Source organism: Frieseomelitta varia, unplaced genomic scaffold (assembly GCF_011392965.1).
Source record: "Frieseomelitta varia isolate USP_RPSP 00005682 unplaced genomic scaffold, Fvar_1.2 scaffold_315, whole genome shotgun sequence".
NCBI lineage: Eukaryota > Metazoa > Arthropoda > Insecta > Hymenoptera > Apidae > Frieseomelitta > Frieseomelitta varia.
The window spans coordinates 165916-185999 of record NW_025110052.1 but is presented as its reverse complement, the minus strand read 5'-3'; the positions used below and the strand labels follow the sequence as shown (position 1 = coordinate 185999).

The 20084-nt window shown below is 30.1% G+C and overlaps 6 protein-coding genes across 10 annotated transcripts in view; 3 read left to right on the top strand and 3 right to left on the bottom strand.

Moving 5' to 3' along the window:
• Position 1: 1 nt before the first annotated feature.
• Positions 2-1420, top strand: LOC122529908 (NADH dehydrogenase [ubiquinone] iron-sulfur protein 3, mitochondrial). Its single transcript, XM_043656426.1, has 5 exons — positions 2-176; positions 253-318; positions 470-714; positions 793-1038; positions 1125-1420. The coding sequence occupies exons 1-5, from the start codon at positions 113-115 to the stop codon at positions 1293-1295; spliced, it is 792 nt and encodes a 263-aa protein (XP_043512361.1). The 5' UTR covers positions 2-112; the 3' UTR covers positions 1296-1420.
• Positions 1288-9666, bottom strand: LOC122529901 (monocarboxylate transporter 12). 4 transcript variants are annotated; one of them, XM_043656417.1, is made up of 6 exons: positions 9549-9640; positions 8365-9370; positions 7656-7868; positions 7439-7565; positions 7163-7342; positions 1288-3460 (listed from the first exon to the last, which is right to left on the bottom strand). In XM_043656417.1, the coding sequence occupies exons 2-6, from the start codon at positions 8504-8506 to the stop codon at positions 2251-2253; spliced, it is 1872 nt and encodes a 623-aa protein (XP_043512352.1). In that variant the 5' UTR covers positions 8507-9370; positions 9549-9640; the 3' UTR covers positions 1288-2250. The 4 variants fall into 4 exon arrangements, with proteins under 4 accessions (XP_043512352.1, XP_043512350.1, XP_043512349.1 ...); XM_043656415.1 differs by having other exon boundaries at positions 7439-7868; positions 8365-8529; positions 8800-9370; XM_043656414.1 differs by having other exon boundaries at positions 7439-7868; positions 8365-9368; positions 9549-9666.
• Positions 9667-12383: 2717 nt separating this feature from the next.
• On the bottom strand, positions 12384-13946 carry LOC122529910 (iron-sulfur cluster assembly scaffold protein IscU). The gene is made up of 4 exons (XM_043656429.1): positions 13740-13946; positions 13132-13356; positions 12986-13064; positions 12384-12752 (listed from the first exon to the last, which is right to left on the bottom strand). The coding sequence occupies exons 1-4, from the start codon at positions 13827-13829 to the stop codon at positions 12658-12660; spliced, it is 489 nt and encodes a 162-aa protein (XP_043512364.1). The 5' UTR covers positions 13830-13946; the 3' UTR covers positions 12384-12657.
• A 655-nt stretch (positions 13947-14601) lies between these two features.
• Positions 14602-17401, top strand: LOC122529898. Of its 2 annotated transcripts, none has more exons than XM_043656410.1 (2): positions 14602-16896; positions 17032-17401. In XM_043656410.1, exon 1 carries the CDS (start codon positions 14602-14604, stop codon positions 16885-16887), a length of 2286 nt encoding a protein of 761 aa, XP_043512345.1. In that variant the 3' UTR covers positions 16888-16896; positions 17032-17401. The 2 variants fall into 2 exon arrangements, with proteins under 2 accessions (XP_043512345.1, XP_043512344.1); XM_043656409.1 differs by having other exon boundaries at positions 14602-16901.
• Positions 17402-18315: 914 nt separating this feature from the next.
• Positions 18316-20040, top strand: LOC122529911 (UPF0547 protein C16orf87-like). The gene is made up of 3 exons (XM_043656430.1): positions 18316-18602; positions 18960-19148; positions 19232-20040. The coding sequence occupies exons 1-3, from the start codon at positions 18552-18554 to the stop codon at positions 19460-19462; spliced, it is 471 nt and encodes a 156-aa protein (XP_043512365.1). The 5' UTR covers positions 18316-18551; the 3' UTR covers positions 19463-20040.
• LOC122529900 (monocarboxylate transporter 12) overlaps positions 19836-20084 on the bottom strand; it is a 4236-nt gene continuing 3987 nt past the window's right edge. The window contains exon 6 of the mRNA XM_043656413.1: positions 19836-19958. The gene's annotated coding sequence lies outside the window, so the exon portion shown is untranslated. The remainder of the gene's footprint in view (positions 19959-20084) is intronic.

The window sequence follows — 20084 nt, the reverse complement described above, 5'->3', positions numbered from 1 at the left end:
ACCTCGCGATCTATGTAAATGATATGTACGTTGGTGTTTGTTACTGAATGGTATGTTGGGGTCTGTTGTAGAACAGACTTACTTCTAAGAGGAACTGAAGTTTTTCATCAAAATGTCATCATTACTGAAAAATTGTTGGAAGTTGTCACGAAATCTACCAGTCACAACATTAAAATGTAAATAAATTTCATTGATAATTCATTGATTTTATATGTTCTATATTATGTAATAAATTATAAACTAAATCGATAGGTTATCCAAAATTTCTTCCTTCGATAAGAACGAATACTACAGAAGCTGAAAAACCAGAAACACGACGTACGTAAACAATTCTTCTTTACAATATGTTGAATAACTTAATGTACTTAAGTATAAATATAGGAATTTTTATAATATACGTTTCATAACCTGCTTTTTATTTTTCATAATTCTTTTCTTAACATTTATATGTTATGCTTTTGTTAAATAGCGACCATACGTAGAATAACAACTGATATACAGACCATAAAGGATTTGGGTTTATACATTAGTGGATGTTTACCAAAGTACGTACAAAAAGTTCAAATAAATGCTGGCGACGAACTTGAAATATTAATTTGTCCTGATGGAGTTATACCAACGATAAATTTCTTGAAATATCATCAGAATACTCAGTATGTTTCATTATCAGATCTAACTGCAGTGGATATTCCTTCTAGGAAATATAGATTTGAGGTAAATTCTGAGTAATTTCTTGAAAATTAATATTTCAATACAATAACATATTTTATTATTCAATGTTCAATGTTTTAGGTTGTCTACAATCTTCTTTCTTTTGTTTTTAACTCACGCATTAGAGTGAAGACGTATACAGATGAATTGACACCTTTACAATCAATAGAAAGTATTCATGATGCTGCAAATTGGTATGAGCGAGAAGTATGGGATATGTATGGTATACTGTTTCGAGGTAATTCAGATCTTCGAAGAATTCTTACAGATTATGGTTTTGAAGGACATCCATTAAGAAAAGATTTTCCTCTTAGTGGGTTTGTTGAGGTAATATCATTACATAATTTTTTTTCACAATATCTTTGTTTCTTTAATTCATAATGTACAATATAAAAATTATTCTTCAAATGTAGGTACGCTACGACGACGAGTATAAAAGAGTTGTATGTGAACCATTAGAGTTAACACAAGAATTTCGTAAATTTGAATTGTCCGCTCCATGGGAACAATTCCCAAATTTTCGTCTTGCCGCACCTGAAGAAAGCAAAGAAAAAGATTCACCTAAAGAAAAAGATAAAAAGTAAATTACGCTTTTATTGTATATTATAAACATGTATTGAAATAGACATGTTTTAGTTTTTACATTAATTACAATAATTATTTATTTAATACTATCGTGCATCCCTTTCAATAAAATAGATACAAAATATAAGAACGAAAATTTTGTAATTTGCTTATTGACCCTAGTAGCATGAACAATTTATGTGAGATAGCTTTTTTTATATTGTTATTTATTTTACATACTATATGATATAAACGTAATTTGTTAATTACAAAGTGCTTATATCCTAATTTTAAGGCATATTTTTCGGTGAGTTGTAAATAAATCGAATCAATAACAGAATTGACTGATTCTATATTTAATATTTACGTATATGTAGTAGGAATTGGTGTATATTTATCCTTTCCTTAAGAGAAGTGTACAAGTACTCAACCTTTTCTTTTATATAATTATACATACACTAAGAATATTTTATACATACAATAAAAATATATACTAAATTATATTATTGCATCTTTCATTTCTTTTTTTTTTTTTTTTGTTCTGTTCTAGGTAATTTCGATAGCACCAGCAATTAGAACGTTTTTAAACTAAGTACTTAAATATACCCATATATTTTACTTTAGTACCAACGAGAACTTACTTTCAAATAGTCTTTTTTCCAAGTTTAAGGCAAGATACTTCCAATTTATGAGAAAAGAGAAACTTTGTTTTTTTAAAAAATATATCTTTTGAAAATTGTTTTCTTATCGATCCACTTGAGAATGTGTGTGTGGATGTGTATATATACTTCATCACAGTGCCAGTGGTATATACATACATAACATTCATTCTAAAATCACAGTATTTTATAAATTTTATATTTCATTATCATGTGTGTATGTGTTGCCGTGATACATGGTAGATGAAATTCTACAATGGCCATATAATTAAGCTCTTGTCCATCATGAAATAATTGCAACTAATATATGGATAGACTATAATTTTTCAATTGGACTCGCCTTTTCCGCGATTTCTTGCCGTTTTCTAATAAATGGAACGAAACCCCATAACGATGCACCTACGACTAAAATAATTCCTAAAATGCTGAAGATTGGCCCGTAACTGCCGATTTGTTCATATACAATACCGCAAATTGGCGGCCCAATCAACTGTATGATTCCATTTACGAACAACGAGATGCCATAGGAGGAAGTTAGCTTCTCGGTCCCTAACATATCGGCCATTATAACCGCGGTGATACCGACGTAAATACCAGAAGCTAAGCCAAAAACACCGCAATAAATCGACAGCATGGTGTATGTTGTTACTATGGGAAGAAGAGCCAACGAGATTCCAGAAATGAACAAACCGCCAACAAAATACCAATGCTTGGGCATGATTGAAACATCGGAGAGCGCCGAGCCCCCGATACGTCCTATCAAATCTAATACAGACACGGTCGATAGAAGAAGGGAAGACATGTTTTTGTCGAAACCCAACGAGATCGCGTATGCCGGTAATAAGATGACGAAATTCGTATAACTGACAGCATTTGTTGAATTTGAGATCAAGATTACCAAATAAATAGGATCGTTCAATAAACTGAAATCAAAGAATTTGTTACTCTTCTCTTTCGCTTCATTCTTGTTCGTTTCTTCGGCTCCCTTCCTCGCGAACGTGCTTGATATCGCGTTCAAAGTCAACGTGGACGCCCTTTCCGGATGCAGAGCGGAAAGTGTACTCCCATGATACGGCGTGCTGATATAATTGAAAGATGACATGCTCGGTGACTGCAAGGGTGATTTCTGACGTTTCGACAGCCTGCCAGAATCTCCGCCGCGTTCCGGAACAGCATGCAGTGCCGGCGTGCTGTGCATCTGTCCTGTTATCTCCCGTCCAGTGGGCATGCTAATTTTTCTCGATCGACCTTGAACTGGCGTATTCTTGTAATACTCTAACGCGACGCTGGACGCGCTCTTTGGTACCATTGGCGCAGTTTTTTCGTTTATGTTCGAAGAAGAAACAACGTGATTCGATTGCTTCTCATCTTCGGGACTAGTTACTGTGACCGAAGCGGCCTCCAAGTCGACGTCGTTCGATTTGCTCGACGACGATGCTGGCACCATGTGCTTTTCCACCGGTTCGTACAAAAGAGCACTCGCCCATACATTCAAAGTGACAGCACCCATTATTAATACTGCACCTCTGTAAAAAAGCAAAATAAGTTTTAGCGCTTTTTTGTTCGGCCCAACGACAAGATTAGCTATAGCTTACAATATCGTCATCGGGATATTCCACGGCTGTTGAGAAAACAGATATCAATCAATTTCATATCAAAATATCAATTTTTACCAAACATACTTTTCTTTTAACAACAATGCTTAATTTTAGTTCAGCTTGATTAAAATCTTCTCGAATATCTCGAATAAGTTATATCTTTGATTGACATATAATGATTATATAAACATGGAGTGAAGTAGAACATGTTTAAAAATATTTAATATTGTTCTTTGAGAAAAAATTAAAATATTTAAAAAAAAATTTTTTTAATATAGTGATTTATGATGCAATGAAATGAAAATAATTCGAAAGATCATAGATAGGAGCGTTTGTAAAAACGCTTTATTATTATATTTCTTGTATACTAGTTATTTTATTTTATTTCATATGTATAAAATATTTTTATATACTGCATAAATTATAAAGAGAAAATATAAAATATTAATATCAGGTACAGTTTGTTAATACTCTTAAGAAGTTCATTTGGCATAATCTTTGATAATCAATAGATATATAACATACTCTTCACTTTTACATTAATATAATCTTTTCAATACTGGATTGTACATGTCTCGCAAATTATTATCAAGTGTTACATATAAAGCCTTATGTATTCTAAAATACATAAGACTTAAACTAATCACAGCTTTTTTTAAATAATCTTGATGAAAAATTCATTAAATACTATGCAGATATCTCATAGTCTGCATCATAGGCAAGTTTTGTAGTTAAAGCAGACTATGATAGATAATTTGTACGTCAATCTGAAACTGTTATATTTATGAACTAAGATTATAAGGTAAATTAATAAAATACATTATTATTATATTATTAATTGAAAAATATCTTAGTAAAATAAATACAGAATTCAAAATATAGAACAAATAGAGAGCTTGGAAAAGTGTTTTTGAATATTTTGTACAACTGATATTCAGTGTTTTTGAAATAGAGAAAAAAGTCAAGAAATGTATACTATTCCTTTCCCGCTTTCAAAATAGATCAGGATGGAAACTATATATTTAGCATGCGTTTCAGATCGCGTACAATACATTCTACGGTACGAGAGAGAAGTTCATCTTCTTCAAAATCGCATTTTGTCCCTGTCTTCTTCCATGGAACACATTTCTCTGTAACAAAAGAAAAAATAAAAGAGACACTTAGTGAAAACGTTCCAGCTTACATTTATCAGTGTAATAATATATATACGTGTAGTATACATATATTATATAATATATGTAAAAATTATGTTTACGTTTTGAGACTCGTTACGCATAACGATATTCCACATTTGCATTCTGCAAAGATTAAAGTATTTATTTCGCGTCTTAGATTAACTTGACTAAAGCGTAAAATGTAAGTTTGCGTGTTGCCTTGTATCGCTGCAAAATAAAATTATGAGAAAATGAACAAGAAAAGATATTGGTAAAAAATTTAAAGAAAGACAGTCATTAAATATATAGATATTGGAACTAACTTACAGTTGATGTGGCAAGATTTATTAGTTAATTTATATTTTGTTACTATACTTAACTCTGCTACGTTCTTCGGATCATTTTCAATCTACTTCATATTATCGTTAATATTTTGATATTCATATTATTATTAATATTATTGCCAATATCATTCTTGTTAAATTTTTCTTAAAATATTCAATATCTTTTTGGTTCTTGAAATCTGAGATCAAAATGTAAATATTTGAAGATCGTAACAGAATTAGTATAGATCCAGAAAAAAAAATACTCTACTCACATGTTCACGTTCGATCAACGTATTATCAATATACATTATACATTCGAAAAAAAAATTTGCAACAACCAAATCAAAAAAAAAGTTGTTTCTAAACTGAAAATAGTACGTGGTAAAAAAAAAGAGGATAAGAAACAATATTTTAAACTATGAATGAACAAAATAAATCTTTTTACTATGACTATCACAATCACGAATAATGCACAATATATATAAAAATTAAAGTTATCTTCTATCTTAAAGTTATATTCTATTTTTGTCGTTGACATATACTAAATCGAAACACGTGAGTATCACGCGTCCGTCATGTATAATGCGCGCACTTAAAATGTACAAGTACTTTCAACGTCAAACAGTATATTTCCGTGACTTTCACACGGTCGTGATTATTATATATGCACATAAAACGAAGCGCACGCACGTGTAATTGTATTCTTTTCCTCCCTGTCTATTCTATAGTTGTATGCTTTCCTTTCTTCCTTTCGTTTCGTTTTTTTTTCTTCTAAACAAACTCTTAATCAAAGACGAAAAAGAAAATATATCATCTCTTTCATGCGCGCATGTATTTCGAAAAAAATGAATTATATACATTTTATATGTTAATGTTAAATGATAATATTTTAATTCTAATACTTAATTGCGATAAAGAGATTGCATCATTTCTATCGGCGGTTAAGTATCTAAAGCAAATGACAATTCAATAGATAAGATTTGTATCCAGGTTTTTAAATAATTGCCCAATCAAGGAAGTCGTCTTTATCATCGTCGAAAAAAGTTGTCATAATAGGTTGCACGATAGTGGCCCAAATCTTATTTTATCCTTTTTTATTGTAGTCTCGGTGCAGTTGAGTCTAATTTAAAATGAAGCGTTAAAATATATACTGGTAATTTGATTTAATACAAATGGTAAAAATAAATATGCGTAATAGACATTTACACCATTAAAATATGTAACAAAGGACATAAATATTATATATATAATATGTATATATATATGTATATGTATATACGGAATGTGTCATTCTTATCTAAATCATATCAGATGAATTATATGGGATTTTTCACATGCAGACTTCAGTATATAAATATAACACATTTTTGAATTTTTGAAATTAGAATAATATCAACTAATCATGAGTCTATCAATTTTTTTTAACATTACCGTACATACATATGTTGATGTCCGTTATTTTTAATGACAACAAATTTGATAAAAAAGCTGTAAATACTATTGATGTTGTAAATTTTATGGAGATATACAATAACATAGTGTATACAAATGCACGCGCGTAGTTGATCCAAGTATCTTCTAAAAAGGAACACTATACACATGCATGATCGATCATTGTCACATTTAATTAGTTGTAATAATGATGTATAAATACTCACCGAAAATAATCTTCACTAAATACATATGAACTTTCTAAGACAATAACACTTTATTTACGGATCTTCATGACAACAAGAAGATACACGTGATAATACACAAACGTCTCGTATTTTTTCTTTCTTTCTTAGTTTTCGTGACACTGATTATGTCACAAATTACATAAAAGTTGGACAAATCAAACTCATAAAACACAGATACATTCAATTTTGTCAAAAATAAAATAAACGTGTTAAAGCATGTTTTAATTAATTACATCGTTTAATCAATTAATTTCAAAGCATTTTTAAGAAATCATATTAATTACTATTTAACAGATTAAATGCTGTTAAATAAACATTTTATAGAATTAAAACAAAAAATCAATTTTTAATTTTCTTCGCACATTTATGATAGACTTTTGGTCTGTAATTTCTTAGTAAGAATAAAACAAATTTTTACAGAGATAATAAAGCCATACCTGTTCTTCTTTTATATATAATAAAAAAACGTACCTGTAACCATATTCTCGTAGAAGAATTCCTAGGATGGGTGGAAGAAATATTGAACCTAATGCACTACCAGATATGCAGAGACCATTTGCAAGTCCTCGTAACCGTACAAAGTATGAAGTTACTATATATACAGTTGGAGGAAAAGCTAATCCTGCTCCAGTTCCAACTAGGACACCATAACTAAAATATTGAACAAATAATAAGATTATATTTATAATTTTAACATATATTTATAGTATATTTTTAATTTAAAATGATACATATATTAATAATTACCTAACACACAAGAAGGCCACAGAGTTTGCAAAATAACTTAGCATCATTCCTGCAGCAGCAAATGTTCCTCCTAATAAAGTAACTGTTCTATAGGAATATTTAACTGATAGTATACTGGAAAGTGGTCCTACAATAAAAATTAATTTTCTTATTTTCAATTCCAAGCGCTTAACTATAAATAATAGTTTTATTTGAAAATAATAGCAATGAAGCTTACCAAGTGAGCTGTATAGAAAATAGCATAAAGCTGGTATCCAAGCAGCTGCAGCAGGTGATGCATCAAAAACTTCAAGAAACTCAACAAACAAAACACCAAAAGATTTTACTGTTCCTGGAATAAGTAGATTGACCATAACGGATGCTAAAAGTACAAGCCATCCCCATCCTCCATCTGGTGGTACTAAGTCTTCTTTGGCTGTTACATTTTTAACTAAAAAGAAAAATAATTATTAGTATTATCATTATATGAGTACTAAACTATTGTTTTATTTTATTTATATTTGTTATGTTTCAGTACATTTAGATTTAAAAAAATTTTTGTTTTATATAAAAATTATTATATGTAAAAGTTTTATATAAAATTAAACGTTAGAGTTTCTAGTTGTAGCATACTTGAAATAGTTTTAAATTAAAAAACATTCTATCATTATCTTAAGGAATTCTTTTTCTTTATTTGAAATGCAATGTACATTTTTTATTATTTTCTCATTTATTATTTATATAATTTTATTATTAAATATATATTCTATGCATTTATTATCAGAATTCATTGAGAAAATTCTGAATTTTCATCGTTACTGTGCATCATATATTTTTATATATATTATATATATTACACGCAATTAGCAAGCGACGATCAGTTCAAAAAAGAGAAAAAAAAAGAAAAAGGTGAAATAAAAATATAAATCGTTAATATAATGATTTACCTTCTTTATTGGTCCCGTTGAAGTTGTTTTTCTCGTTTTCAGAGTGCTGCGATACGAGTCTGTAGCTTCCTTTCTTGTTTTTACTGGCACCGAATTTGATGTTGATTCCATTGTCTTGATCTTGTACTCGTTGCATTGTCATCGACCTTTTCTTTTCCGTTCACACTAGCGCACGCGCGCATATACACATATACAATATATATCTGAATGTAATTATACAAAGGAAAAGCAAGGCTAATTTACTACTTCGCTGCGAAGAAAGAAAATCTAACGCCGTCCGTCGGCGCACGAACGCGTGAACTAAGCCCTTTAAAAGTAACACGGGAATTAATAGAAGAAACAAAAAGAAACGGACGACGGAAGAGTATAAGAAGAAACAAGGCTGATAATACACCGAATTACAACAGATACCGAATAGATATAATTGTGACCTACGAGTGCACTACTATCAATGTTCACAAACTGCAGGATCAGCAGTTGCGTCCTCTTCTTCGATCGCTTCGGACTTCATTAATTTCAATCTGATGTTGGTAGTCACGGTTAGACCGTAGCTTTTTGTATTTCTCTGATAAGGTGAATGGGTCATAGACCCCGAGGATCGGACAAATGATTTCCTTCGAAATTGTCGAAACGGGGAGTATCTGCTGTCCGATTGATCCGACGCCACCAACAGTAACCCGCAATATGATATTCCGTGTAATTTCACTGGGGTTACACCGCTCGTACCTTTTGCTTTCGTTACTCCTTCAAATTGCATAGAGCACGTAGACAATGGCATGTATACAGGATATTCTTACACACGAATCGCTGTCATTCTATGTAGAAACGCTTCGATTTTGTAGCCACGTATAAACACCGTATCACAATGACTTGCCCGTCGCGGAACGACTGAAACTGATCAGCTGTGTATCACGCAGGGCCGTTTACCACTACTTCATCCTGTCTCCCACCATGACCACGTCCTCCCGTTTCAGTCTTTCCTCTGTGAGTGTTCCTCTCCCACTCTCTTTAAGATATACATATACATATATAAATATATATATATATAGTAGTACCCTTGCTACTAGTCATTGTAGCTCCTACCATTTGGGGTTATGATAGTTTTTCGTTAAATGGCCATGAATAGAAACTTTATTTGGGAGAGTATAATTATATTGAGAGAATTGTATTCTATTTGTATTTACCTAGTATCTCTCTTCTATTGCGTGTGAATAGATTCAATTTCCCAATTTATGGTCAATTAGTATTATTGCATCTTCTTTCTCCTTTCTTCTAGACAGTCCTCTTGCTTCGTTATCCTCTATAGGTCAGGTCTGTGCATAAGAAAGAGGAATAGAGCACGTGCATTGTAAGGAATAAGGAAATGGAAAATTTGACATGGTATATATATATATGTAATAACAAAAAGCTCACAATAATGTAGGAAATATAGGTTTTTTTATGTCCTGAGTGATTTGAACGCAGCATGAATTTAATGCGTTTGTCATGCGTGGCCGCGTCCCACTTTGAGAATAGAGAAATCGAGGTAAGAAAAAATAAGTAGTATACAAGCACCGATAAGCCTCGTGCTCGATACTGAATGATTATGAAAAATTGTTTATGCCCTCACCTTTCAGCTTATCACGGCGAAGGTAAATTTCTATACGACTCATCGGTAAGTTTACTCATCTCTTCAGAAACCATTAACTGATAATCCTTTTAGTACGTGCAACGTATTAATTCACAAGACTTTCCTGCTTACATGGTATATATTTTGTAGACTCGTAATTTTGTATTAATACTGGAATACTGACCATTAAAAGAAATCAAGAGAAAGACATGAAAAAGTACACACTTTTATCCATATATTGTACAAAGAATTATAAAAAAATTGTTCCTCTATTACTTCCTCTAAACATAAAATTCTCTTGAGAAATTAAATGTTGGTCATTTTAGTAATTCTAATTTCTAAACTCTATCCATTTTAGTAATTCTAATTTCTAAACTCTATCCATTTTAGTAATTCTAATTTCTAAACTTTAAAAGCAACAACACATGCTAATGATAATGTTTGAATTTTTTAAATAAAATTCATTAGCAATAAAAATTCACAAATACTATATATAATAGCAAATAAATTTAAATAATACAAATTATAATAATTAAAAAGCACGTAGAATTTCATAATCATCATTCTCGAAAAATTTATACAAATAGTTTTCACATGACATTACTTGATTACGTAGAAAAGCAAAGTTCTATCATTTCAATCATATCGCAAATTGCTGGCATCATCTGTTCGTCAGAGAAGCCATTGTGCGTACATTTGATGATGACTATTCAAAGAATTGGAACGAAATATTTATTATATTATAGACAACTCAATTTTTTCTCACTAGGAACTTGTGCTATTCCTTGAAAAGTACAAAATACGTTTTATATTAATTTTAACTTTGTCATGCTACTGTTAATACTTTATGTATTGCAATTAATTAATTTATCTTTACTTTAAAAAAAAAAATAGAATAACACACATACATATATATAGTTGAATTAAATTATTATTTTATAGAGATAATTTTTACGAATAAATTACCTAGTTTGCGCGTACTTTTACATTTTTAATCAAAATGAACGCTCCATTTTTTTTAAGTACATAAAAAGCCACGTACTTCATTTTTATCACACATTTATATAGAACATAACGCATGATACTACATACAGCTATGTGCTGCTGATATACTCATCATACTATCATAACAGACTACCGAATTTATAAAATTTCGATAAGCGCGTTCGAATCATTTCCAATACTAGAAGATACGTATAGAATGTGTCATTATATAATTGCATTGTATAATTACACACTTTATAGTACACCTAAATAAGTATTTAAAAGCGAAACTAGTTTAAAAATATAGCAGGAAAATACGTATCAGACATGCATCTAAACTTACTGCGAATAAAAAAGCAACATCACGATCGACAAGATGTTAGTATCGAATGCAGCTATGAAAAGCCATAGACAATGTAAATTGCGAATTAACGAACTAATTGTTCTCCTTCGCGAATTAACTTGAAACGCACAATTGGCAGCAGTAACTACACATGACTCAGACTCTTATTAAGCATCAATTGGTGTTGTGATGACAGTTATTATAAGAGAGATGCATACAAGTCACCCATCTGAGACTCAGCTTGTCAAATTTATTTTAATCATTTCAAATCGAAGTTTCATTCTTGGAAATCGTTTGCCTGCAAATCGCTTGTCTATATAATTTCAGTACATGGATAAAAGCATAAGAATTTGAGTAAATATTTGATCATGTATCAAGACTAGGAGGAAACTAAAATACCTCCGTGTTATGATGTTCTTATTTTGCGTTTGATTATGTATAATATTTACGGAAATATTTTTTACAGAAATACCAAAAAATACACGCAACGAAGTATACTGAATCATCGAAAATTTTATTAATGAGTTAAATGAGTTTGCTCATTGGAAAAATATGATTCTACTTGAATATATCAGGAAATAAAGTTTTTAACATGATACTATATAGAAGTAGCAAATTTTTGTTTCATCAATATTTACAATAAAAGCTGAACATTAGATTGAAATTACTACAATGATTTATGTTGTTATGATCATTCAAAAAATATTTATTGATAAAATATATCTCTCACTTCACTGATTACTCAATTACATACACTATTACAACCTCATCGATGGTGTAATGAGTTCACGTAAACACAAGAATAAATAGAAATGTTCTTGTAAACAACTTAAATTGCCACTAAAATATTTCATTAACGATGTATATTCGTGTCAACAACGGTTATCACAACGGAACGCTACTTTATTTGTTCTAGTCAATAATGGCAGCGTTGTAAAAACGCAACTATTCCTTCAATTTTAAGAAATGATCATATCAAAGTAAAATAATAAATTTAATATGAAGCTTGATATTGATGAAATTGATATTTCATGAAATAGTGCAATGAAATCAAAAGTAATAATGGGCTAACTAATAATAGCATTGATGTATAAATAAACGCTTTAATCAAATTTTTTAGCTAAATATATTTATTTTCTTCTTTAAAAGAAAAAAGATAGCATACATCTATAAATGTTTCTACATACAATTTTATGTGTATTTTGTATACATTTTTCTTTATTCTAATCACAACTCATACTTTACAAGTATTCTTATATATGAAGAATTTAGTGGCTACTAATATTAAAAAACAGTGAATGAGAAATAACATATTGCGTCATACTATTTTCAACTATATTTGAAATCATTTTCAAAATTATGTTTCATTTGTGTTACTATTTTCATTGGTTTTCTGCTTTTGTTTTATACTGTAATCTGACAAAGCAGCCTTAATTGCATCTTCTGCGAGCACTACAATATATAAAAGATTAATGTTAAATAGTATAATTACTTCAATCAATATAATTATACTGAATACTCTAACTGTAAGTAACTAATTGTTAAATCTTTCTTTTAGGTGGATACTGCATTAAATTTGTTTTATTTTATAGAACTACTAAAATAATCCTTAATATGTTTTTACTCATATAGTTTAATTTTTGGGAAATATTAGAATATTAAATTTAATAACAAATATCACTTACTTGAACAGTGGAGCTTGACAGGTGGTAAACATAATTCTTTAGCAATGTCAGTATTTTTGAGAGCCAATGCTTCATCAACCTATAATAAAAATCAATTAATTATTTTTGCTTTACTAAATTTTTAAAAATTCAATAATAATACTTACAGTTTTTCCTTTAACCCATTCTGTAGCTAAGGAACTTGAAGCAATAGCAGAACCACAACCAAAAGTTTTAAACTTGGCATCAATAATCCTTCCTTGTTCGTCAACCTTAACTTGAAGTTTCATTACATCTCCACAGGCTGGAGCTCCTACAATACCTGTACCAACTTTAGGGTCATTTTTATCCAAGGAACCTACATTTCTTGGATTTTCATAGTGATCTATAACCTGCAAAATAATAAAAATATATAATTATGAATACAATAATTGAAATATTAACGTAAATATGATATACGTATATATTGTATATATTGAATATAATTGTACGCATAATTAATTAATTCTGACAAAAAGAGAACTGTCGGCAGAATTGCCGACAAAGTATAAAGATAACCTAAATACTATTGCAGAATTTATATAAAGTAACTTGACATATTTACAAAAATGTATTTTTTAAAATATGATTGCATCAAGCTTATAAACCCGAAGGTCGTACTTTCTACGTATATATTCTAATAATAGATACTATATTGATTGCTAGAAGTAACGCAATACATCCGTCAAAATTGTTTATGATCAAATATCCTCAAGTTAGGTAGATAAATACTTACATTTGGATGATAAGATACAGATGGAACACTCCGAGATATTAATTTCGTGGTTCTATTAAGTCCCGAAGGCAACGATCGTAACAAAGACATTGTGTTTATTTGTAAGTTAACATTGAACAAGAGAAACAGTCATCACTCGACACAACACCGCACTGAAATGATCGATCTCAATTTGAAGCCGCATGTTAGTCTAAAATGTTGGTAACTCTGTTTCAACCTGAGAATAAATAAGAACAAGAAACGGTACTATATTACATACTAATTAAGTTAAATCAACAATTCATAGTCGTTCAATTAATCTCGTGTTTTCAATTTTTCAGTTTTTAATTTTTTTATTTTTTTGCAGAGTTATTTGAAGAGTTTGATATAATACACTCAGAAAAAAAATAACACAATTTACTCAAAAATAACTTTTTAACATCAAATGACAAATTCATGTAGTTTTGATGTTTTTAGATGTAAACATTTTAATTAAAGAATTTCATAGGCACATTTAAAATTATGTTACAGCATAGATATGCAATTTCCTGACAAGATATCGAAGTTTAAAGTATATTCTTTTACATAAGATTATTGAATACTTTTAAATAATTCGATAATTTCTAGTATTATAAAAGTCGCTACAATTTAGTTACGTGTAAACACTATATTAAATCCTACATACATATATATATTTGAAATGTGATTACAGAAATGACATTTCAAACAAGAAATTACAAAACTCGAATGATGTAAGTATATTGGCAGATATTGAAAGAATAGCACATTTATGAAAAACAATTACATAATTGCGTTTGTAGTGTAAAATAATAAAACATCGTTTCGTAACGCATTTATCATTGTGGAAGAATTGAATTGTTCGATGCGTCCTGATAGTTTTAATGTCGGATGGACCCAAGAATGGACATCGTTGAAACGACTTCGAAAAAATAAATGCATCGATGTTCACGAGGTAGTGCGAGGGCCATTCTGCTCGCCAAGATTACTAAAAACACGACCATTTGTCGCGTTCTCGTCTTGTCAACGACAAGAGAAGAACTATTTCGATTTACCTCGAGGCATTCCCGACACTTGGAGAGAGTATTTAATTTCTAAAGGATTCTGTACTACCAGTGAAGCGTATGTATTGCAAAAAAATTTGATACCCTCTTGTATCAGATATTTCGCCACTGACAGGCTATGGAATGATACAAGTTTATCTTTTATACAAGGAATCCCCGATCCATGGAAAAGTAGGTCTTTTCATCGAAGACAGCCTGCTAAATGTTCTCGGCTGCGATTTCCTCGCGCCAAAAACGTTCGTTCCACGCGAGCTGCATACATATACGATGGAGATGATGAAGCAGAAATAGAATCCAGCGAGCGGTGTCAATTTAATAAAGATCGTATTGACGATAAAAAAGATCCTTCTCAAGAAGGACACGGAGCATCAAATTACTCGCTAATTGAAGAAATATTCAAAGATAATTTCGAAGCTAAGAAAACAGCAGAAAGATACAGCAGTCGGTTTCCTTTCGACAAAGAGTCGAAAATATCGAGCCGAAATAAGCGTAGAGCGAAACGCGACCAGTATACCGAGATTGATTTAGGAAAAATTACTCCGAATAAACATATCAAGAACGATCGACTGAAGGATGAAAAGCAACTTACGCCCAAAAAAGATAAGACAATTACTAAAAAAATTTCTAAAGATTTAAAAAATAAGACAATTACTATTAAAAAGGGGATTCAAACTGTGCCTATAAACGTAGCAGATGGAGCTACACAAACTGGCATACTTCTGAAAGATAAAACTGTTCAAGAAGGGTCATTTTCTAAAAAGCATGTAGAGATAAATACTAAACCGTACGCGGATGATGCTGTTTGCTGCAATTGCATACTGCGTGGTTACATACTTTCGAGTATGCATTGTTTTCCTAATTTTACGAATTTATGGAAAGACATGGATCTATCGAACCGCGTGTTGTGCCAGGAATGCGAAAATACTTATTGCAAACGCAAGTCGGAGAAATTAATTACTCCGACGAAGAAATTGGAATTTTGTACGCCAGATCCGAAGAAATGTAATCGAGTATACGCGATGCAAAATGAAATTTACAAACGGACGAAGCAGAAATTGCGCGTCTGCGTGCAGAAGGCAAGGAAACGGCTCGCAGCGCGAGATACACCAGACCGTTGCGTGCAAACAAAGGACGCGATTGTCTCTAAGCAAGAATTAAAACTGATGTGTTATCACTGTAATAGCCCTTATCTGAAAATCGCGAGCATCTCTGCAAATACTTCCGGTCGAAATACACGTTCGTGTATTTGCAGAACAGCCTTGAGTAAACTGAAGATCGTGCAACATAAGATCGGGGATCACGTTACGAAACGTTCAATCACAAAAAGGGGAAAAAACTGCAGTTACACGTGCAGTGAAAGCAAGAGGTATGTTTCTAAATGTGATTTTGACTGCACGTCACCATCGGTTATTAAATGGAGAAATAATGTGGCAGAAAAGAATTATTCTGGATTCTTGAAGGAAAGTGGTCATCACAATACAATGCACGGGAATGTTGTAACAGATGTAACAACCGACATCAAAGAAATGTTAAAAAACGCTACTGGTAATCAATTATTTACAGATGGTATAAAAAAAGAAAGATGTGAGAATGGACCGTCAGGAGATGACTCGTTCAACGTTGTAAATAAAAATAAAGAAATGGACAAACAAACTAATACCGTGATTAACGAGAACGAAGGAGAAATTGAAGCTGCACAATTTCAACTCTCGAAATCTGATAAAATCCTGTGGTACTCTGTATCAGATAGTGGAGAATATGCGGACTTATCCGATAACATTACAGATGTCGGTTTTAATGTCACGGCCCAAGATAGACTCTTAGTGACTTCAATAACTTCCACACAGCAGTTGGATAATGCTATTTCAACAAAAAGACACTATCAGAAAAAGAAATCGAGGAGACCCTGTCACGTACGGTGTAAATCATCGGGAGGAATTGCGTCAGATTTCAAGCAGAGTTTAGAATTTGGAAGTAATTTTCCAGTTACTTCGTATAACGACGTTCCGTGTTCCTCGACTGACAAAAATAGCAAAGTCCATGGAGAATTAATTGGTATAAGAAAAAAAAAAGAAATATTAAAATAAATGAATATAGTACAGTAAGTACAGAAAATTTATATGTACATAACACGAACAGTTGTTCACGGATTGAACACTCATAGAAATCTCTTATGAATTGTACCATGTTCTTTGTATCTAAACATTTTGAAATTTTATTTATATTTTCAGATTGGTTTCAAAGAGTATTATCAGAACAATTGTACAATCGACAGTGCAATCGCATCAACGTTAATGGAATATGAAGATGTTTTATACCACATACTTAATATATACATAAAAGTTTTCTATGATAAGTTTAGATACTTTCGTGTACCCTTGTATTTAATACCAATCAAAGCATAAAGTGTATAACGTGATTAAGATAAGAACTAATAACTGAGAAAGATGATTACAGAATTCGTTAACTATGAAGGAAATTTCACCGATGTTGCACATATTTGGTAAACAATAAAGAAATAGAACAAAACTTTTTCCTAACATTGACACTAGAGTATTCCTGGATTTTAATTTATTCATAAAATAAAGATTATTCACCGAAAGTTAGTTGTATAATTAATTAGTTATTAATTATAGAACTATGAAATTGTAAGTACATACGTAACAAAGGATTAAAACGAAATAATTTGAAGAGTTGTTTATGCATGAAATAAGTACACGTAAGATGATCAAATGGTTTGATCAGTGAGAATAGGAAACATTTGAGTGTACATATATCTTGATATCATTCAATGACATACTTGGAAAGTAAAGGATCGATATACGAGATAAGAAAACTATTCTAAAAAATGTCTGTTTTTATCTGATTATTCGCCAACGTGGAAAAGTTTGAGAATTATTTGAAAAATATTTCGTTTAGTAAAAATGATAATTCCTAGTTTAGTTAATTAGAAGTTTTCATGAATAAAAAATGTAACAGACTAGAAATAATGAAATGACGAAATTGAAAAGAAAAAGAATATTTTCACTAGGATCATTTATTGGAAGATTAATTAGATTAATAAGAAATACATTTTTATTATTATTTATTAATTTAGATGCATGATAAAAACTGATGTTTAAAAATTGAATTGCTTTTTAATGAAATTAAAATATTTTGATTGTTTTAAAAATATTATTATCTACTATTATCTACTAAATAAATTTTTTAAATACAGATAATATCAGAGTTATGTAATTGACACAAGTGTGTAGAAAGCATATATATATATGTTGTAATGTATATGTATATATATATATATATATATTACACTTTCAAAAAAGATAATAAAAAAATTATAATTAAAAAAAAAGAATATAAAGTAAATACGTACGTAATTTTCGTATGACGATAAAGCTTAAATACCTACTTAACTGGAAAATAAAAAACGCACAAAACATAACATGATGCAACTAAATCCCGCGATTATGTCTCTTAATTGACTGTCACCGCCATCTGTCAATTGGAGTAGGAATTATTTTATATTGTGTTCCTTTTATACATTACGGCTGTCATTACTTATTAGCGTTATGTTAAGAGTAAAAAAAAACACTTAATGTTATATGAGTGCACTTAAAATGCATTCTCACCAATATAAAAGTTATTTTCGTGCTGTGATGTCAATATTTAACGATATGGTTTAACGATATAGTTTCCTAGTCACATTTTTAGTTGTAAATAACCTTATCTTTATTAAATATTTTCTCGTAATATGGCCAAAACTAAAACAATCAGTAAAGGCTGCCCTAAATGTGAACAGCAGGTAATTTTATATGGCGATTAATTATTTTATATTTGTGTGAAAAGATCCATCACATATAAATATACATATTAAGTTTATTTTAAATATTTTTTTGTAGCTTTACTTATTAATTTGAATAAATCTTTTTTATATAAGCTGGGGAAGCTTCAGCAAAGAGAAAATAATATTATTTTGTGAATCATAAATTGTTCTATTATTATCAGTTAATTAGTAAAATTAAATGTAAGCTTTGAATAATTAACTCTTTACAAAAGTCTCTGTGCAAGAAAATATTAAATTTTCATTCTGAGTCCAAGCAGTTATATGTATAATTGATAATTTATTTATTTATTTTTTATATTATGTGTATTTATTAAGGTACCTGTAGCCTGCAAAGCATGTCCATGCGGACATTCATTTTTTAATGCAAGACGAAATTCAATAAAAAGCCCCCCTAGTCCTGACAATGGAGTGATGAAAACAAGACGAACCAATCGAATCAAACGTGAAAAACCAAATTATTATGATGCTTTAGAATACGATAAACAATCAAAAAAGAGTACCAAAGTAAAGTATTGTTTTATATTCCACTTGTATGTAAATGTGTATTTTAAAAATTATTAATGTGTACAAAATTTTTATTATCATAGATCAGAAAAGCAACAGATGCTGCTAATGATATAGACTGTAGACAGTTAAATAAGAAGAAAAAACGAAAAGGAAAAGGTAAAGGGAAAAGTGGAAGTAATAATGGAATAGGAGATGATGATGATGAAATGGAAGGAATCAATGGTTTATCACCTGAGAAACAACTCACGTGTTCTTTAATTTTACAAGAATTAAATAACAAAATGAGAGTTGTAGCCTGGAAGCCAACATAAGTTTACTCTATTGTCATATCTCAGACTATAAAAAATACTAGCGTTCATTTTTAATAGAACATAATCATTTTACATAACTATTGGACTGTGTTTGAAATGCTATCTATTCATTGCATTGGGGAAAATTAAAATAGTATTATATAACGTTATACATGAATTAATAGCATTAATTTATACAAATTATCTGTAATTTTTGTTAATAGATAAAATTTATATATATGATACTATAGTAGACTAATTTTCATTGAGAATTATATATAATTCGCAATAAAGAATTTATACTTTATTTTTTATGATAATTTTGAGACTTATAACTTTTTTGAGAATTAATTTATACTATATTATCTTCCAAAGTAGAAAAATTAAGACTACGTAAGTGAAAAGAATACAATTTTTATTAAAGATCATGGTGTTTAATTACATCTGTTTGTAAAAATATGTATTTCCTACTAAGATTGTTTCTTTCATCGCAGGACCTGCCGCAATTCTTCATTTTCTACAAACAATCATAATGTAACATGTAAATATAATGTACATAGTGTTTGTGTGTAATATATAAGGCAAATTACAACTGTAAACCAGTTTCTCTTTTTTTTTTTTTTTTTAAAGCAGTTCTTTACAT

Coding starts and splice junctions, on each gene's coding strand:
- LOC122529898 (XM_043656410.1), top strand. CDS start 14,602: ATGCGTCCTGATAGTTTTAATGTCGGATGGACCCAAGAATGGACATCG.
- LOC122529901 (XM_043656414.1), bottom strand. CDS start 8,506: ATGACAATGCAACGAGTACAAGATCAAGACAATGGAATCAACATCAAA. Junction 7,343..7,438: donor GTGGCCTTCTTGTGTGTTAG/GTAATTATTAAT, acceptor TCAATATTTTAG/TTATGGTGTCCTAGTTGGAA. Junction 3,461..7,162: donor CTACGAGAATATGGTTACAG/GTACGTTTTTTT, acceptor GCTTTTTTACAG/AGGTGCAGTATTAATAATGG.
- LOC122529911 (XM_043656430.1), top strand. CDS start 18,552: ATGGCCAAAACTAAAACAATCAGTAAAGGCTGCCCTAAATGTGAACAG. Junction 18,603..18,959: donor GCCCTAAATGTGAACAGCAG/GTAATTTTATAT, acceptor GTATTTATTAAG/GTACCTGTAGCCTGCAAAGC. Junction 19,149..19,231: donor AATCAAAAAAGAGTACCAAA/GTAAAGTATTGT, acceptor TTATTATCATAG/ATCAGAAAAGCAACAGATGC.
- LOC122529908 (XM_043656426.1), top strand. CDS start 113: ATGTCATCATTACTGAAAAATTGTTGGAAGTTGTCACGAAATCTACCA. Junction 177..252: donor ACCAGTCACAACATTAAAAT/GTAAATAAATTT, acceptor CTAAATCGATAG/GTTATCCAAAATTTCTTCCT. Junction 715..792: donor CTAGGAAATATAGATTTGAG/GTAAATTCTGAG, acceptor TCAATGTTTTAG/GTTGTCTACAATCTTCTTTC.
- LOC122529910 (XM_043656429.1), bottom strand. CDS start 13,829: ATGTCTTTGTTACGATCGTTGCCTTCGGGACTTAATAGAACCACGAAA. Junction 13,065..13,131: donor AATGGGTTAAAGGAAAAACT/GTAAGTATTATT, acceptor TTTTTATTATAG/GTTGATGAAGCATTGGCTCT. Junction 12,753..12,985: donor TGTCAAGCTCCACTGTTCAA/GTAAGTGATATT, acceptor TATATATTGTAG/TGCTCGCAGAAGATGCAATT.